At 50.4% G+C, this 16,848-nt stretch overlaps 5 protein-coding genes across 5 annotated transcripts; 3 read left to right on the forward strand and 2 right to left on the reverse strand.

Annotated features, from left to right (window-relative positions):
• Window positions 1-801: 801 nt before the first annotated feature.
• P170DRAFT_472940 (uncharacterized protein) lies at window positions 802-2,075 on the forward strand (the record flags this gene model as incomplete). Its single annotated transcript, XM_024852996.1, has 3 exons — window positions 802-1,573; window positions 1,627-1,713; window positions 2,017-2,075. 3 exons carry the CDS (start codon window positions 802-804, stop codon window positions 2,073-2,075), a joined length of 918 nt encoding a protein of 305 aa, XP_024708364.1.
• Window positions 2,076-3,115: 1,040 nt separating this feature from the next.
• P170DRAFT_379450 (cleavage polyadenylation factor subunit CFT2) lies at window positions 3,116-6,535 on the forward strand. The gene is made up of 2 exons (XM_024845485.1): window positions 3,116-3,452; window positions 3,534-6,535. The coding sequence occupies exons 1-2, from the start codon at window positions 3,304-3,306 to the stop codon at window positions 6,424-6,426; spliced, it is 3,042 nt and encodes a 1,013-aa protein (XP_024708365.1). The 5' UTR covers window positions 3,116-3,303; the 3' UTR covers window positions 6,427-6,535.
• An 819-nt stretch (window positions 6,536-7,354) lies between these two features.
• On the reverse strand, window positions 7,355-8,486 carry P170DRAFT_423840 (uncharacterized protein; the record flags this gene model as incomplete). Its single annotated transcript, XM_024847531.1, has 4 exons — window positions 7,355-7,700; window positions 7,743-8,278; window positions 8,328-8,423; window positions 8,484-8,486. The coding sequence occupies 4 exons, from the start codon at window positions 8,484-8,486 to the stop codon at window positions 7,355-7,357; spliced, it is 981 nt and encodes a 326-aa protein (XP_024708366.1).
• Window positions 8,487-10,383: 1,897 nt separating this feature from the next.
• Window positions 10,384-14,080, forward strand: P170DRAFT_507774 (uncharacterized protein; the record flags this gene model as incomplete). The annotated part of the gene is made up of 4 exons (XM_024854512.1): window positions 10,384-11,079; window positions 11,146-11,223; window positions 11,278-11,653; window positions 13,500-14,080. The coding sequence occupies 4 exons, from the start codon at window positions 10,384-10,386 to the stop codon at window positions 14,078-14,080; spliced, it is 1,731 nt and encodes a 576-aa protein (XP_024708367.1).
• A 702-nt stretch (window positions 14,081-14,782) lies between these two features.
• On the reverse strand, window positions 14,783-16,761 carry P170DRAFT_379453 (amino acid permease; the record flags this gene model as incomplete). The annotated part of the gene is made up of 8 exons (XM_024845486.1): window positions 14,783-14,864; window positions 14,940-15,011; window positions 15,091-15,420; window positions 15,485-15,799; window positions 15,854-16,028; window positions 16,080-16,195; window positions 16,252-16,655; window positions 16,705-16,761. Coding segments are annotated over 8 exons (1,551 nt in total), but the record flags the coding sequence as incomplete, so codon positions are not given.
• Between the last annotated feature and the right edge of the window lie 87 nt (window positions 16,762-16,848).

Genomic DNA, 16,848 nt, shown 5'->3' on the forward strand with positions numbered 1-16,848 from the left:
ATTATGACAGTGGCTATTTGCTGCTTCTTGAGTATTGACAAATGGAATCTTCGACCCGAAATAAGGGGCGGCCATTAGGCTATTATTGGACTCCAAGGGGCTTTTCCAGTCCACGGCAGAGCTCTTGGTCTATTTTCCGGGTTACCAAATTCCTGACCATGGCAGAGTTGCTTTGCAATCTTTTCCCTGCCCTAGGAACTTGCATTGAAAGAACTCGGGGTCCAACCGGTGACTGTCTGGCTCTTTGCCATTTTCATTAACCCGATGTACTCACTTGGCAGGGGTAAAGTCTGTTGGGCTCCTTATTATCATTTCGGCTCTTTGGGGATGTTCTTTTTCCCACACAGTACTAACTGGCTTATGGTTTGTCGAGGCCTTTGTCCTACTGAAACAACACAAAGAAGCTCTAGAGCCACGCTGCGTCTACGTGCCTTTAGTTCTGCTTCCAGTGAAAGAGCTGGTTTTGAGATCTATTTCTTTGTTATATTTACTGCCGTTGGTAGGGGTTCCAAAGGGAGACCAGAAAGGAAGACAAGGTAACGTCTCAAATATAGTACCGGTGGTATCTTCCCCTTTGTATCCCTCTAGACCAAATACTGCAGCGAGCGCACTATCACGGCGTGGTACTGATCCTCCTCTAGATTCCGTTGTTTTGACTGAAGCGCCGGCGTTCTTTCGTGGCAGTGCGATAACACCTCTTCCATAAAGCCCACCTACATCCAAGACTCCAGGTCCTCAGCACAGCTGAATATCTGTCATTTATATTCCTTGTCGACATATATTGGATTTTCTTCAACCATCATGACTGGTACTCCTACAAGCCGACAGAACTCTGTCCCTCCCAGGCCGGACCGGGAGTCCTTTGATTCCGATAGTCCCCATGCTGAGCATGTAGAGGTGTCTCATGCCCCGGAAACTAGAACCGATATTGGATTGAATGATCTTGGAACATTTAGCTCAAGAGCTGCCGGTCCCTCGAGCATAACTAGACGTACCAACATCCTTGCCGATCCGCGTGCGGCCCTCCCCGGGTTCACCTGGAGTTTTGGACAATCAGACAGTCAACAGTCACATGAGGTTCCTAATACCTCTTCTGATGCAAAGGCGACGGCAGATCCGTCCCATGGCATACCTTTTGATCCGAAATACATGACTATCAACATCTCATTCGGACATACCATGCCAGCTCCCCGTTGGGTACTGGAGCCGAGAGCAACACCCAGGCGCCTGTCTATTCCCCAAGCCTCGGCTGTCGCTGAACTAGAATGGGTATTTGATGTCGGACCATACACGCATCTGACTGCCTTAAAGGACACTTGGTTGAGCGAGTATGCGTATCGGACTCTTGAAAGCGCCTTGGACGATCCGATCCAGAGACAACACATCAGGAACAACATATGGGCTAGGGACGATGATGAGTACTGGACAATCGAAGACCCTATACCACCACTCCCGTCTGTGCCAAATACCCTCGATGTGACTCAACAGAGGGAGGGTCTGACTCCCGGCAGTGTTAATGAAAGACTGCTCCACTACCCAAACTACGAACGTCCATCACTGGCAAAGCGATGTCGTATGTATATCAGAACCGCCGTTTATTCATGTTTGACTGACTTATCGAACTAGTCGTCGAACCACCCGATCCCGAGAATCAAGAAAGTGGAGGTGGCACTGACGAGGAAGGCGCGCCTCGCACTCCGTCTGTTTCCAGCGGTGAGTACAAATGGATTTGGTGCATTGTCGTCCTGCTGGTCTTGAGCATGTTTCTCTGCCTTTTTCTGTACGCTTTTAAGATCATCTAGTGATCTGCTCTAGTACTACTCGTTCTGCGTCTCTGTCATTCCCTTGTCCAAATCTATCCCTCCAATATTGCACTTAGTCATTCTTTGTACCAGACCAACCAGGATGGTCGAGAAGAAATACCCCACGGGAGAAGGTTGCATTCCTTGCTCTCGCCCCCTTGCATGCCACATTCCTCACCCGTGAATGGTCATGGACTAACGTTTTTCTGGATAGGAACCGATGATAGCTCGCCCGATGGTAAGAAGCTGCCCATCTTCAATACTCCGGATTGAGCTCTGGAGTCGATTGTCCGCTCAACAGCAAACTATCCTGCCTGTCGGAAAATTTGCTAAGAGGTATTTGAGACCGGCACAACCGACAAGATATGCCCTTGTCCCATTCTCAGGGTGCAGAATATGCTCCCCAACGACAGCTCCATGGTCGTACGATATCCAGTGTTGGAACAATGCCGATTAGTGGTAATACGGCGGAAGTAGATGAAGAAATCAGACTCAGGGACCGTCTCGGTGTGAGGGGTGGCCCCAAGCAGAATAAGCAGGAGATGCATGAGACTGCTGTTTCGAACGTGGAGGCGTCTCAAATCTGCAAGAAACTCGGCATTCCTGACATGCGAAAGCGCTGGCTCTATGAGCAGGCTAGTCGAAGTTCGTTGTTTTGGGTCGCCCTGTTCAAAACGTACAACCCCGAGGAAGTGAGAGCCAGCATTGAACATCCACCCCTGCCACCAGGGGAGGAGGCAGACGACGTTGTGCGTCATGACTTTGCACCTTTTGGTGACTTACAGCTAAGTGCAGTCAAAAAGTGATCACTCCGCAATTTGTTGGGTGGATTACCTAGAATACTTTGGCTCATGACGGTTTTAGAGTTGGGAATTTCTTCAAGAAGACTGGGAAGGCGCTGAAAAAGATTGGACGTATCTTCAAGCGGAGAAGTGAATAGAGTTCAAAGACTGGATTGGGCTTCGAATGTTGTCTTTTAGGAGTATGGTCATCGTGGGAGATACTATTTCCTGCTGAGTTGGAAGTTGGGGAGGGTTTCTATCATGGAGTTCTTGTTCTATGATTACTCTGTTATGATTCCTACTAGTTCTTTTCGTACTAGTTCAATCACTATCACCACTACATATTCTAAATCTTAGCACCGAAGTATAGAAGGCATTGAAGGTATACAGCGTCGATGAGAAAGTAGGGCTGACCAGCGCTAACCCCAATTGGGCAGCGCTGCCAAACCGTGCAAACCAGACAAACGCGATAAACCAGCTCATTGTTCTTCCGCGTCTCTTTCATCATCGCATCCTCTTCGTTTCACCCATTGCTTTGCCATGCACTCGAATATGCCACAGTAACTGGGGTCTCTTGTCTTGCTGTGTTCAAATTGGCCTTCTGTGGGCTGATGACTCACGGTAAAACTGTTCCGCCACAGAGTCCTTCCTGACAGCAGTTCCAACGTGCGGTCGGCGCACTCCGCGATTGCTGAACTTCTAAACAGCGAGCAGCAAACATGTTCACATTCACGCCCTTATTGGGGGCACAGTCCTCCTCCTCCAAAGCTTCCCAGTCGATTCTAGAGCTTGATGGTGGAATCAAGATTCTTGTTGACGTGGGTTGGGGCGATACCTTTGATCCACTCGACTTGCAGGAATTGGAAAAGTGAGCGCTCTCCTTCCTCTTTGTTCCTCGAGACCCTCGTTGTGATGAGTTGCGATGATCGCTAATAATATTTTGAAACAGGCATATCCCTACACTGTCCCTCGTTCTCTTAACCCATGCGACCCCCGCCCATATCGGTGCCTTTGCGCACTGCTGCAAGGCGTTTCCCCTTTTTAACCAGATCCCCGTGTACGCTACCAGTCCGGTCATTGCCCTCGGTCGCACGATGCTCCAGGACTTGTACGCGTCCTCGCCCCGAGCAGCTACATATCTACCGAAAGCGTCGGTCTCCGAGCCTGGCGCTTCTACAGCTGCGGCATCGGTCGCGGAGAGTGACGGAGCTACGACCGCTGCAAGTCACTCCGGACGGATTCTGCTTCAGCCCCCGACCGCGGAAGATATTGCCCGATATTTCTCCTCTATTCACCCATTGAAGTACTCTCAACCCCACGAACCGCTTGCCTCCCCTTTCTCCCCGCCGCTGAACGGCCTGACGTTGACGGCCTACAATGCTGGACATACTGTGGGTGGAACGATATGGCACGTGCAACATGGGATGGAGTCGATTGTGTATGCAGTCGACTGGAACCAGGCTCGAGAGAGCGTGGTGGCCGGTGCGGCGTGGTTCGGAGGGTCCGGTGCCAGCGGGGCGGAAGTCATCGAGCAGCTGCGGAAACCGACTGCCCTAGTCTGTAGTACCCGGGGTGCCGATAAATTTGCACTCCCGGGCGGCCGCAAGAAGCGCGATGATCTCTTGTTGGACATGATCCGGAGCTCTCTTGCCAAAGGGGGCACTGTTCTGATCCCGACGGATACCAGCGCCCGTGTCCTGGAACTTGCGTATGCGCTGGAGCATTCATGGCGCGACGCTGCCGGAACTGAGCAGGGAACCGATCCGCTGAAGGGTGCGGGGCTGTATCTGGCAGGGAGAAAGGCTCACACGACGATGAGGCTTGCGCGAAGTATGATAGAATGGATGGATGAGAACATCGTGCGCGAGTTCGAAGCCGCCGAAGGTGTCGACGCGACGACGGGCCAGTCTCGGTCTGGTGCGGATGGCCACCGGTCTGGTGGGCAGGCAAATAGCAAGGGCGAAGAGAAAGGCGCAGCTCCGTTCACATTCAAACACTTGAAGATCGTGGAGCGAAGGAAGCGACTGGAGAAGATCCTGAGCGACCCCACGCCCAAAGTCGTTCTTGCGTCGGATACTTCCCTAGACTGGGGTTTCGCGAAGGAAGCCCTTCGTGTGGTGGCGGAGGGTCCGAACAACCTGTTGCTGCTTACAGAGTCGCTCCACAAGGAGAATCTTCCTGTGGACCAGGATGAGTCTCAACGGAAAACCCTGGGTAGTATGATCTGGGAATGGTACGAGCAAAGGCAGGATGGAGTTGCACTGGAGAAGACGTCGGATGGCGAGACAATCGAGCAGGTTCACAGTGGCGGACGAGAGCTATCCTGGACCGACGTGCAGCGAGCGCCGCTAGACGCCGGAGAGCAGCTGGTCTACCAACAATATCTCGCGACACAACGACAACTCCAAGACACCTCGCAGGCGCGGGGCCAGGAAGCCTTGGAGACGGCGGCCGATGCCCTGGATGACCGGTCCAGCTCATCATCCGAGGATTCCGAAGAGGAGCAACAGGGACGAGTGCTAAATTTCTCAACCTCTTTGGCACACGTCAACCGCAACAAGCTTGGACTCAGCGACGAAGATCTGGGCATCAACGTCCTGCTACGGCGGAAAAATGTGTACGATTACGACGTTCGCGGCAAGAAGGGTCGCGAGCGAATGTTCCCATACGTAGCTCCGCGAAAGAAGGGAGACGAGTATGGAGAGTTCATTCGGCCGGAGGAATACCTGCGTGCTGAAGAACGCGAGGAGGCCGACATGCAACAACGGCGCTCTGACTCCCAGACCAAGCTTGGCCAAAAGCGACGGTGGGACGAAACCGGACCCAGCGGAGGTCCCAAGCGGGCGCATCTGGCTGATGGGGATCTGCGGAGAGACACCGGTACGGCAGATGGCATCAGTGTTAGTAGTGATGAAGACGAAGAAGACAAGGAGGACGCAGATGCCGCGGCCGAGCCTGATGCTGTCGACGAACAAGCCTTCGAGGGCCCCGCGAAGGCCGTCTACGCGAAGAACTCCCTCACGATCAACGCGCGACTTGCGTATGTGGACTTCACCGGACTGCATGACAAACGAAGCTTGGAGATGCTCATCCCGCTGATCCAACCGCGCAAACTGATCCTGGTGGGCGGCATGAAGGAAGAGACCACGGCGCTGGCGACCGAATGCAAGAAGCTCCTCGTCGCGAAGGCGGGCATGGACGTGTCCCATGAGGATCTGGCCGTCATCTTCACGCCTGCCAACGGCGAGATGATCGACGCCAGCGTTGATACCAATGCCTGGATGGTCAAGTTGAGCAACAGCCTTGTTCGCCGGCTGAAATGGCAGCACGTCCGCAGCCTCGGCGTGGTGACCCTCACGGGGCAATTGCGGGCACCCGAAAAGCCCGAGCAAGACGCCGACGACGCGACAGACTCGCCCAATAAAAAGCCCAAACTCGTGGACGGCAAGTCCGAGGCCGCTCCTTCAGCGGAGGAGGAGGCCAAACCCACGACGATGACGACGACAACAGACAAGACAGACGTGTACCCGATGCTGGACACCCTCCCCGCCAACATGGCGGCCGGGACGCGGTCCATGACGCGCCCCTTGCACGTGGGCGATCTCCGACTTGCCGATCTGCGCAAGATCATGCAGGGCGCCGGACACAAGGCTGAATTCCGCGGCGAGGGAACGCTCCTGATCGACGGGATGGTCGCGGTGCGCAAGTCCGGCACGGGGAGGATCGAGATTGAAGCGGCGGCGCAGCTAGCTACCGCGGGGACTCTACGTGGCGGCGCAGGCAGTTTTCTGGCCGTCAAGAGGAAGATCTACGAGGGTCTTGCGGTGGTTGCAGGCAGCTAACTACCATTTTTCTGGTTTGGGGTTGGGCTTAGGGCTTGGAGTGAGATTGAGCGTTTAACGATGTATTTATATGTTATGTGATGTGATATCATTAAGTAAAGTGCATTTCACAGGATATCCAAGTATATCTCAGTCTGTTGATTTACCTTGCCCTTCTTTATCTTGTACTTGTATGCTTCACTCGAGATTGTACGCAATATATACGTATCTATGTGTACCGATCCTACCAGATAAGGTGTCTGCTATGGGGAGAAGTAGTCAGGGGACTGCTCATCTCTAGTGTGAATTTGCAACCGGTAGCTCCAGGAAATGACAAGAGCGCTACTCTACTACCGCCATTCGCAAACCTTTCCCGTGACTTGCCCTAACTCGCCCCTGCGCATGTGTACATGTACATGCTGCAGTATACGGGAATTCTCTTCCTCTTCCACCACTCACTCTGTTGTCTCTGAACAGGAACTCCTGCCACACAATGCATGAGCCATCTCACCCTCACATCATCTTTCAAATCAAGAATATGGCTAGGAGGATTCAGCTCGGTGCAATCCCAGGCTTTTCTCCGCTGACTTCGACCACACGACGAAGCTCAAGTAGTGAGAAGGGTGAGAGTGAGTCTGGCCGCGTTGTCTGGCTACATGGCACAGTGGTTGTCGTATATGTTCAATGCTCTAGAGGAGTCGAGGAACAAGGGGAGGAGCTTTTGGCGTTTGTCTAGACTTCGGGGTTTGGAGAAGAGATATGTCATTCATGGGACGCCGTTCACGACCTGCGGAGTTGCAGATCAGAATCCATCCTTAGGGTGTTGCTTTTGAGCGCGCGAGAAGCCAAAGGGTGGTGTAGAGTTTCGGTATCGAGAGAACCATCCGTTCGTGGGCTTGGGCGTTCGAGCAAGGCGAGACAACATATCCCCATACTCCAGGTGTAGCTGCTAAGATCCCATATGGAGCCTGATCACGCATTCCTCGGCTTCCTGAACGTCACGGGCGAATGCTTCCTTCTTTGAACTGCCCAAGTTCCTGAACACAAAGATTGGGGCCAGCTCCTGTCTGCCAAACACCCTTTCCGTGCGCATTCCAAGGGCGCCGATTTGGGTATCGCCGTGATCAGCGTCAAACTCACTGAGTATGTCTGTGCCATGCTGGATTCCTTCGAGCCAGTCCCGCACATTGATCTTGGCCTCCCCGATGACGAACTGGGCTGTATCAAGCTTATTATTCGGCAGGGGTTCTTCCAGGGTACCGTTGCTGTACCTTGGGTCGATGCTAATCACTCTTCTGTAAGTCGTTGTTAGAAATAGCATAGATAATCTCACTCACTTGATGTGCCCTGTTTTGTCAATCTCATAGCACGAAGCTATTTTCACTATTTCGTAAAATGACTTATCCCTCAAAATATTGTCCAAATTGGCTAGACGAAACATGGTAGCGAAATCTGTGCGTGGCATGATCGAGGTAGAGAACTTAGGGCTTCTGCCACTACAGGAACCTGATGCCTTGGCATAGCTTAGGACAAGGGCAAAAAATCTCAGGGCGTCGTCAGTGAGGTCCCTAAGCTCGATCCCCTGAGGCCTAGACCGGAAATACTCCAGCCCAACCCATACCATTCGCTCCTTGAATTTGGGTAGCACGGGCGATAGGGGCCCATCTGGGTCAAGGATCCCCTGCCTCATTAATTTGTTTATGACGCGCAAGGGCATTGGCGCTGTTACCCGCCGAGCCCAATCGATCTTATTTAGATCTTGACTTTTAGTTGGCTTCGTGATCGTAAATGGGGTCAAATGCCCAACCTTCTCCCCCTCTACCCAGACGAATCTGTCAAAGTCCGGTGCGTTCGCGCCAGGGCTCCAGTCCTCCTGCACCTTGTTAGATCAAACCAAACGCAATAGGTTCTTTTGAACGTACTAGGTCATTTGTAACTCTTTGTGCTGCTCGGGCAGCCTTTCCTGAACCAAGCTTTAGGCGTCTCCCATCTAAGATGTATTCTGTTGGAACCTCCCACTACATTGGCGGCAGGTTCCGGGAGTTGCATGGCTCATTCCGCGATACAGGTTATATAACCATGGCTATATAAGCTATAGTCTACCTTATATAGATAGAAAGATTATCTAATTTTATTATCTTCTTAGGACTTTATTCTTAATAGGTTTTAAGCCCTCTACTTTTTTAAAGCTGTTTAATTTCCTCTATTTTTTTTTAATCTTTTATTATTTTAGTAATCTCTAGCTGTATATCACCTTATTTCTTCTTAAGCATCTTAAAATAAGTTTTTTATCTAATTAAATTACTACCACTGCGGTAGTCCCTTCTAAAGATTAAATCTATTATAGACTATAAGATATTTTTAAATTTAACCTTTCAAACTTTCCTACAATTAAGGAGTTAGAGCGGAAGTTTAAAGGCTATAAAAATTATAGTATATAGTTATATTATATTATAAATTAAAGAATAACTAAAATAAATATAACAATTAATATTTTAATTAAAAAAATAAGTAATTTTATATAGCTTAATATATTTAAAAAAGGTTAATTATATATTTTTAAGTAGTTTACAAACATTCCGCGGGATACCTATAGTGGGTAGTGGGTAGGGGGGTCATGGGTAATGGGTAGGACTCGTCTACCTGTTCCACGGGTCTGGAACCAAAATGCCTACCCGTGGAAGTTCCATGCCGAGGTCTATGAGGGAAACAGTGGGTTTGATTCTGGAGGTTTCAAAAGAGGCGCATGCCAACTTTGAAAGTCAGAATCATGGGTTTAATTTGGATGTGGGTTGAGCACATGACCGGTTGGGCCAAAACAGATGTCTGCCTGGCAACTGATACGGGACAGTATGCAGGATGATCTAGCGTTTAAAGCCGTATACCTACGTACTGGATTTCTCCTGGTGAATTTTGGCTACCCTTCCCAGATTAGTGCTCACTGGGTCGCCGCTTTTGCTCACTGAGTAGAACTGAGCACGGCTCCCGCTGAGATCGGCTCACTGATCTTGCTCCCACTTATATGATTCACCCACCGATCGTACTATACCTAACGTAGGCCCCTAGGTATTCTGTCGCCACGAACTATTAAGCTACAGCGAGTATAACCAACTATATCTACCTTCCCAAGCTTTGATTTCAAGCCGGGTGAATATAATGATTTAACTCGTGGGTTTCTTTAATTAAAATTGTGATCACAAGCTCGGCCTTCTGCTTCCAACTGGGCGTACCCTTAGCATCATGAATTGGACGACGCATTCAGGAAAGTTAAGGCCGCATATCTCCAGCTATTATAAGAGACATTCCGTAAGCAATGTAGTAATTTGGGAATGGTTGGGGAGAGCGGGCGCAGCGTACGAGTTCTCTAGGAGGATGAATAACAAGCAAAAGTTGAAAAGGTGGTGACTTGGACATCTTGAGTACATTGCAGACCCAATTTGAACTTAGGCTTCAAAATGATCAAGCTCGGTAACATTTTTCGGCACTTGGGTCCAGCTCTGGCATTGGAAATGATTGAACCAAGTGGTGATCGCCGTAGAGGCGGAGGAGCCGTCCCGATGAGACTAGATTTGGCCACCTTAGGCCACGAATCGGAGGGCCTTGTGGGTACATTTGACTTGGTCTCAGCTGAAGAGTTCCTCCACATACGCAGACTTAACCCACCTAGCTCAGCCACCGTGGGTCGGCAGCGAGATTCATGCGGGCTACGTGTAGTTCGCACATCTGTTTGGTGTCCCTCGAACCAATCCAATCCGCTCTCAGCACCAAGAGCTATGAGTAGAAGAGGGGTTCTTCTCCTATATCGTCCAAATGCAGTAATTTGCGCAGTAAATCATTGCGTCATCTCTGTTCAGGTCGAGGCTTCTCACCTCCAGTTCTTAAGCAAGCAAACCCCCCAGTAGAACTTCGTTTTGTCTCGTTCAGATCAATACTGTCTGTCCCCTTTGAATTGTCTTCGAATCTCGTCCCACAGACACAATGCCGTCCAAGACTGCAGCTGATAAATACGCCGAACTTTTTGAAAACAAGGGTGAAGGCAGATATCTCCTGAATCCGATTGTTTTCGAAAATCTTCATCCTGGAGTTGTTGGCTATTTCGATCCTCAGTCGGGTGACTGGTCGCCGGTTGCAGACTTATCGAACCCTGAGGCTTTCATATCCGAGGGATACGTCAAAGCATTCAAACAGCTGGGCTCGGAGAGGTACAAGAAGGCAACCCGTGAATGGAGCATTCGGACTTCTGAGAACGAATCGGCACGTAGCTACCGCGGCAATGCGGGAGCCTCAGGTGCTGCTGGAGGGGTTCCAATCGAGGGATCTGTTGATGTGAAATACAAGAAAGCCACCACCGGGTCGGCAGCCCTCATTACCAGTGGCTTGGTCAAGTACGAATCATTTACCGGTCCTTTCAATGGTAGTGCCGAAGACTGGCTCAAGTGCAATGGACAGAAAATTGTGGAAGTACATGGATCATGTGCCAAAGACAATGGACTTTGGGTTATCAAGGGCGTTTACTTCACTGACGAATGCGCCATCAAAATGAATACCGGCAGCAACCAAGACATTGACGTGGGGGCTGATATTGGAGCGACTGGCTTTGGCAAGCTCGGCGGCGGAACTGGATCTCTTAAAAAGCTCGAAAGCCGAAGCTATACAACATTCCCTGCTGTCCCGGTTAGTCTATACTTTGAGATATTAATTGATTGAAACATCCAGCATGACACTGACTTCTCCGAATAGGGCTCGAAGGGGCAGGTTATTTCGTTTCATGGACTGAAGTTCAAGCCGCGGAAACTGTCGAAACTATGGAGCTCTGAGGTAAGTGTTTCCAGCCTAGTTAGTCGATATGTTTTACTCATAAGATGTACTAAGGCCTACTCCTTTGATGTTGCATGCTCCCTTGGACCCGTCCAAACATCCCAGCGCCCGATTTTTGATGAGGATGGAAGCTTGAAGGGCTTTGAGGCAGTCAGAAGGGTCTTAAAGACGCCTCCAGGTAGCACCGATTATTTTGACTCACGGTTTGAAATTGAAAAGACCGACCAGCAACAGACATCAAACGATGCTGTGGATCAGGATGATGAAGAGGAAGATTACGAAGGCATGACCGAAGAGGATATTCAAGACGAAAGAGAAGAGAGAGAGAGAGAGAAACAGGAGCGTGGTCAGCTATTACTGGAGAGCTGGGAAGAATTTGTCAAGGAGACAGAATCTCAGAACCAAAAAATGGCCGCAGAGAAAGCCAAGGGTAGAGACGCGCCTTTACCCATTACAATTAGTTAATAGGCCAGAATTACCGTTTGAGTACCAAATGCCATTCTTTAGTGAATTGAAGCAAAAGCACCAGTTCGAGTCCATACGCATGTGGTCTTTTTAGAAGCAGGAAAGTCGTGATCCTTCTCAGGAAGGATTCTATCAGATGAGGCAGGCTCACCTGCGTTTTCCTAAAGAGAAAGCATGACCGTCCTAAAATAGTAGCACGGAGGGAAATATTGTTCAAAAGAATCGTGGTCATTCCTGTCACGGAACCTATCAAGTGATGTCTGGAGGAAAATCAAGGTTGTTTCAAAAATAGTATCACAATGGGAAAGCTGCGGTACAACAAATAACAACGAGGTCATTCCTGCGAGAAGTTCTATAGACAAAATCCCATACCATGCTTCAGCCCTGGATGGAACCACCGGGGACCCCAAATTGACCTGAGGCAATTCCACCCTAGGTGCTTGCATCCTCCGGGGATAGGAGCAGATGTGAGCCCTATCTATGATGCAGCGATAGGGTGGGAAACGCAAAAGAAAAAAATATAAATGAAAGTAATTTCAAAACAAATGAATTCTTCTAAATTGATTTGAGTTTCTCTGCGCTGTAATATAAGCCATGGTCTACCTCATGTAGATAGAGAGATTATTTAATTCTATTATCTTCCTAGGACTTCATTCCCAATATATTCTGCATGAAGGGAATCATGTCCAGGAGTGTCATCTCCTGTTAACTTTTAATGCCGTCCCTTCCTGTTTGCAACCACCTTTGCTTTGGCATTCGTAAGATCACGGTCTGTACAGAAGGGGTTACTGCTTCGAAGTGAAATGCCGTCAGTCTCGAACTCTACCCCGATTCCAGGAGCAGATCCTTGGAGCGGGGTGAAGAGTTGGTTTGTGGGATGGGAGGAGGAATTTGGATCTAGAACTGGCTGTGTATTGGCTGACATTCTGGATACCTCAATAAGTCACTTCAGACTATCGGATGCAGGTAGGGTATTCCAGGCAAAAGAGATATCGATAAAATTGCAGCATGAGGATGGGACATAGAAAGAGCCTTTTGGGATACATTGCTACACTGTGGCCAGCTAGGCAGTCTAATATCTGGATGCTGCACCATTAGTAGTTGTTGCTCTGATTGCTTTGGCAATCAGGGGTTACGTCTGGTCAATCAAATCTTCAAACACTGTAGTTGTGCCGCCTGGGCCTAGCCCTCACATGTTTGTCGACACAAAGAGTGATCGATTGAGAGAGTATGAACAAAAAAGGGCACCGCATTTGGGATAGGTTGGGCGTGGTTATTGATTGATTCCCATTCTTTGTCTTTCCAGGCGCCTTTAAAACGCCCTCGATCTCCTCTTTCTCCTTTCCTTTTCTTTCGTGAAAACATTCACATTTCCTCTGTTTAACTGCATATATAGATGTTCACATGGAGAAACACATCCCACCTCAGTCAAGTGATTGGTGGGTTCTCAGCGATGAGGATTTTCCACTTTGCGACAATTACTACCTCCAAACTCTGCCCACAGAAGTGTTGGTTGAGATATATTGTGACCTTGGGTCGTTTTTCTTTGTACACCGGTTGGCTGCAACATGCCGTCGTCTTCAGTCTGTGTGGTCTGAAAACACCACTGCTATATATAAACGAATTGCGCCAATTGAGATAATATGCCATCGTCATGCGCGCAATCTGCTTGCGGATCAAGGGGGCTCAGGTCCTGAGTCTTCGGTGACAGTCTGGGATGTCCGGCGCATGGCACGTAACCTGGCGGTTGTCAACCAGGCAATGTGTTTCTTTAATACACACATCACTCCTGACATGCGTGGTAAGTGCAGTCATCATAACCCTCTTCTCCGGTATTTCGACGTTATCTCATCGCAGTGCAGAGGAGCAATGTGTGATCGAGTTCTTTGGTGGGCATGGCGTACGTCCGCGATATCTGTTGCCCACGGAGCGACACCGTTTTACACGGTGCTATTATCAATTGTGGGGGCTGCTTATTCAAGAGCCCGAGGATCTGGAGCATCGACTACAGTCAATCGCACGAAGACGTCTGAAGGATTTGATAATCATGCGTGATCTCTTGAATATTGATGTTTACGTGACCCGCTATGCTAGGCAGAAGTACAAGTTCGGGGATGAGCCAGAAGGCAACCACCCTCGCCAGGGGGACGTAGAGTCTGAGATTACTGCAGTATTTGGCGAGACGTACGAGCGTCAATATGGACGTGCTTGTCATTTCTGTTTTCAAGAGATGTGGCGTATGGACGGAGCCGGAGGGCAATTCTATGTGTTTGACCATGCACAAGAAGTTTTGTTGAAAGTCATTCGCGGATATTATGTGCGTGCCCCAACAAGCCAGATCGATCCTCGGTGCCCACCGGAATGGAAGATTGATACTGATGAGGACGACTGATGCCATAACGGCCGACTGCGCGCATAGCAGACTCCTTGGGTCTGTAGACTTTGATTTTATCCCCTTGGTTGACATGTCCTTCGCTGCCTGTTTGCTTTCCGTTTTCTTTCTTCTTCCCTTTGTCTTGTTGCTGCCTTGCGTGATTCCTGGTCGCCCGCTGGATGACCACTGTCCTATAGCCTCAACTATGCTAATCTGCGTGGAGGATTGGAAGATCGAGATAACAGACCATCCCGGTTGCAGTCCAACGCCAGGATCAAGAAAGGACTGTCGCGGAAGAAGCTAAGTGTTTCGTGATTTAAATACCTGTCAAGGTTCACCATCCCTTTTTAACATAAGGGGTAACACTTTCTTAGCAGGACGTGACTTGAATGGCCGTTCGAACCCTTCACCCAATCCGACGCAACAGCCAAACCATACGTTGCTCAGTGGTCTGGTCTGGAGATCTGGTGTTGAAAATACTGAGGTTTAGAAAAGAAAAGAGGATACGAATCCCTGCTGATGTTAAGTTTAGATTGCGTGCTTGTCTTGTCGCGTTCTGCCTTCCTTGGAAACTCAGCTATAAACGGATAAAAAGAGAAGCTGAATATATATAAAAAGATAGTGTCACGGAGTACGTGACATAGCAAAAAACCAGCATCCAAAAGTATAACCTAGTAGGCAGTTTTAGGGATTCCATGTCATACTGCACAATCAGTGCCGACGAAATGTGCCATATTCCTCCATGAGGTCTTCGGTGGATACTGGCTGGATGTAGTCGCTCGTTCGAGGGCCGGTATATTTTCTTCAAGCATCGGATCAGCATGTCAAGCTCATACAAGAGATAGCCAGATAGAACCAAGAAAAACTATATACTCACCCTTTCCCATCAATCCACCACCACACTAGGGCAAACACCCCGATGAACGCACCCACAACGACACCGTAATTCCTATAAAGACAGATCAGCCTCATGTCCTCTCTCCAATCAATCCCCCAGAGAAAAAAATCCCGAGAAGAAAGAACCATACATATTAACAACCGTAACCGGCACCTTTGGCGGAAAGAACAACACCGCACTAATAAACACCACCCAGACGACCGACACCCAATTGATGACTCCGCGCCACCGACCCAGCGAGAACGGGCCCTCGACGAACGGCACCCGGTCCCGATAGACCCGGTGGGCCAGGATGACAGACACGTAGGACAGGTCGAGGGCCGGGGCGGTGATGCTGAAGATGGCGGTGGCGGTCTGCGTGGAGCCGATTGCGATGGTGGTCAGGAGGATGCTGGCGGCGACGACGGACCAGACGGCGTTGAGGGGGGTTTTGGTCCTGGGGTTTATCTTTGAGAGGGTGCTGTGTGTTTATTTTTGAGTATTTGCTCTACTTGGATGGGGTAAGGGGCGGAGGGAGGGAGTACCTGGAGAACGGCACCGCTTCGTCTCTTGCAAATGCATACGCCATGCGCGTGTCGGCCAACATGGCCGAGCAGCCGGTGAAGAACTGCACGAGGATCGCGAAACCCCACATGATGGTGCCGCCGGTCTGGCCGCCGGCGTTCAGGAAGATCTGGGCGGCGGGGAGGCCGGTGGGGGTGTCGAGGATGGCGTCGAGGTCGGTGATGCAGAGGCACAGGCAGATGGTAAGGAGCCAACCCATCAGGCCGGAGACGATGACGGCGGATTGGATGGCCAGGGGACCGAGGGAGGCGGCGTCGTGGGTTTCTTCGGACATGCTGTTTCACTGTTAGGGTCTTGGATTGTGGATGGTGATTGGGATGGGAGCAGACTGGGTGGTTCCGTCGTAGTCGGTCATTGTCCAGGCGACGGAGATGAAGCCCAAGAGGAAGGAAAAGAGCTTGGATCCCCATCCTGAGCCGTCGGTGAAGTGCGTGAAGACCCAGCTGGCGGACTGTTTCTCGGACGAGGAGAGCAGGACACAGCAGATGACGATGGTGGCGGTGACTGGACAGTTAACTATGGTCCTGCGTTTTGAACACCTGGTATAAAACGTACTGTTGATCGGAGCAAACCAGAAGACGATGCGATGCAGCGTCTTCGTGGTCAACGAGCAAATCACCCCCAGAATACAGAGCAGGACGATGGCCAGGAGGACGGTATCAACGGCGGTTCTATATAACCACGCAGTCAGCCATGAGCCGACAAGAGGATAGAGAAGATATATTACGGAGAGTATTGGTACATCCCTCCTCCCAACAGCCCTGAATTCATACTGACCGCCGCCAACAGCATCTGACTGACGGTGTAAGTGACGCTGGCCACGCCGGCCGTCTGCCCGAGCAAATTGCACCAACCCTGCACCCACGAGAACACCGGCACATGCTCCTCCGGCACGACATGTTTCGTGACGAAGTACATGCCCCCGGCCGTGGGATAGGCCGACACCAGCTCTGCCACGGAGCTGCCGATACACAGCGCCATGCACGAGCCGACGGCCCAGCACCAGACGGCGGTGGCGGGTCCCCCGGCGGCCAGGGGAGCGCCGAGCGTCGCGGGTACTGAGCCCAAGATGCCGAGGATAGAGATGGCATAGGAGATGGTGGACCATTTGGAGAATTCTCGTTGGAGTTCCTGGGTGAGGTTAGTGGAAGATAGGGAAGGGAATGAGGGGAGAGAGGACTTGTTTGTAGCCGATTCGAGCCAGCAGGCGCTCGTCATCATCGGAGATAGTGGCCATTGTATTTATTTCGCAATCTCAGTTTGAATGAAGGTGCAGTCTCTAGTAGATAAACGAAGAAGACGAATGGAATTCGTCGCCACCAGG

Source organism: Aspergillus steynii (genome assembly GCF_002849105.1).
Source record: "Aspergillus steynii IBT 23096 chromosome Unknown P170scaffold_2, whole genome shotgun sequence".
NCBI classification, from domain to species: domain Eukaryota; kingdom Fungi; phylum Ascomycota; class Eurotiomycetes; order Eurotiales; family Aspergillaceae; genus Aspergillus; species Aspergillus steynii.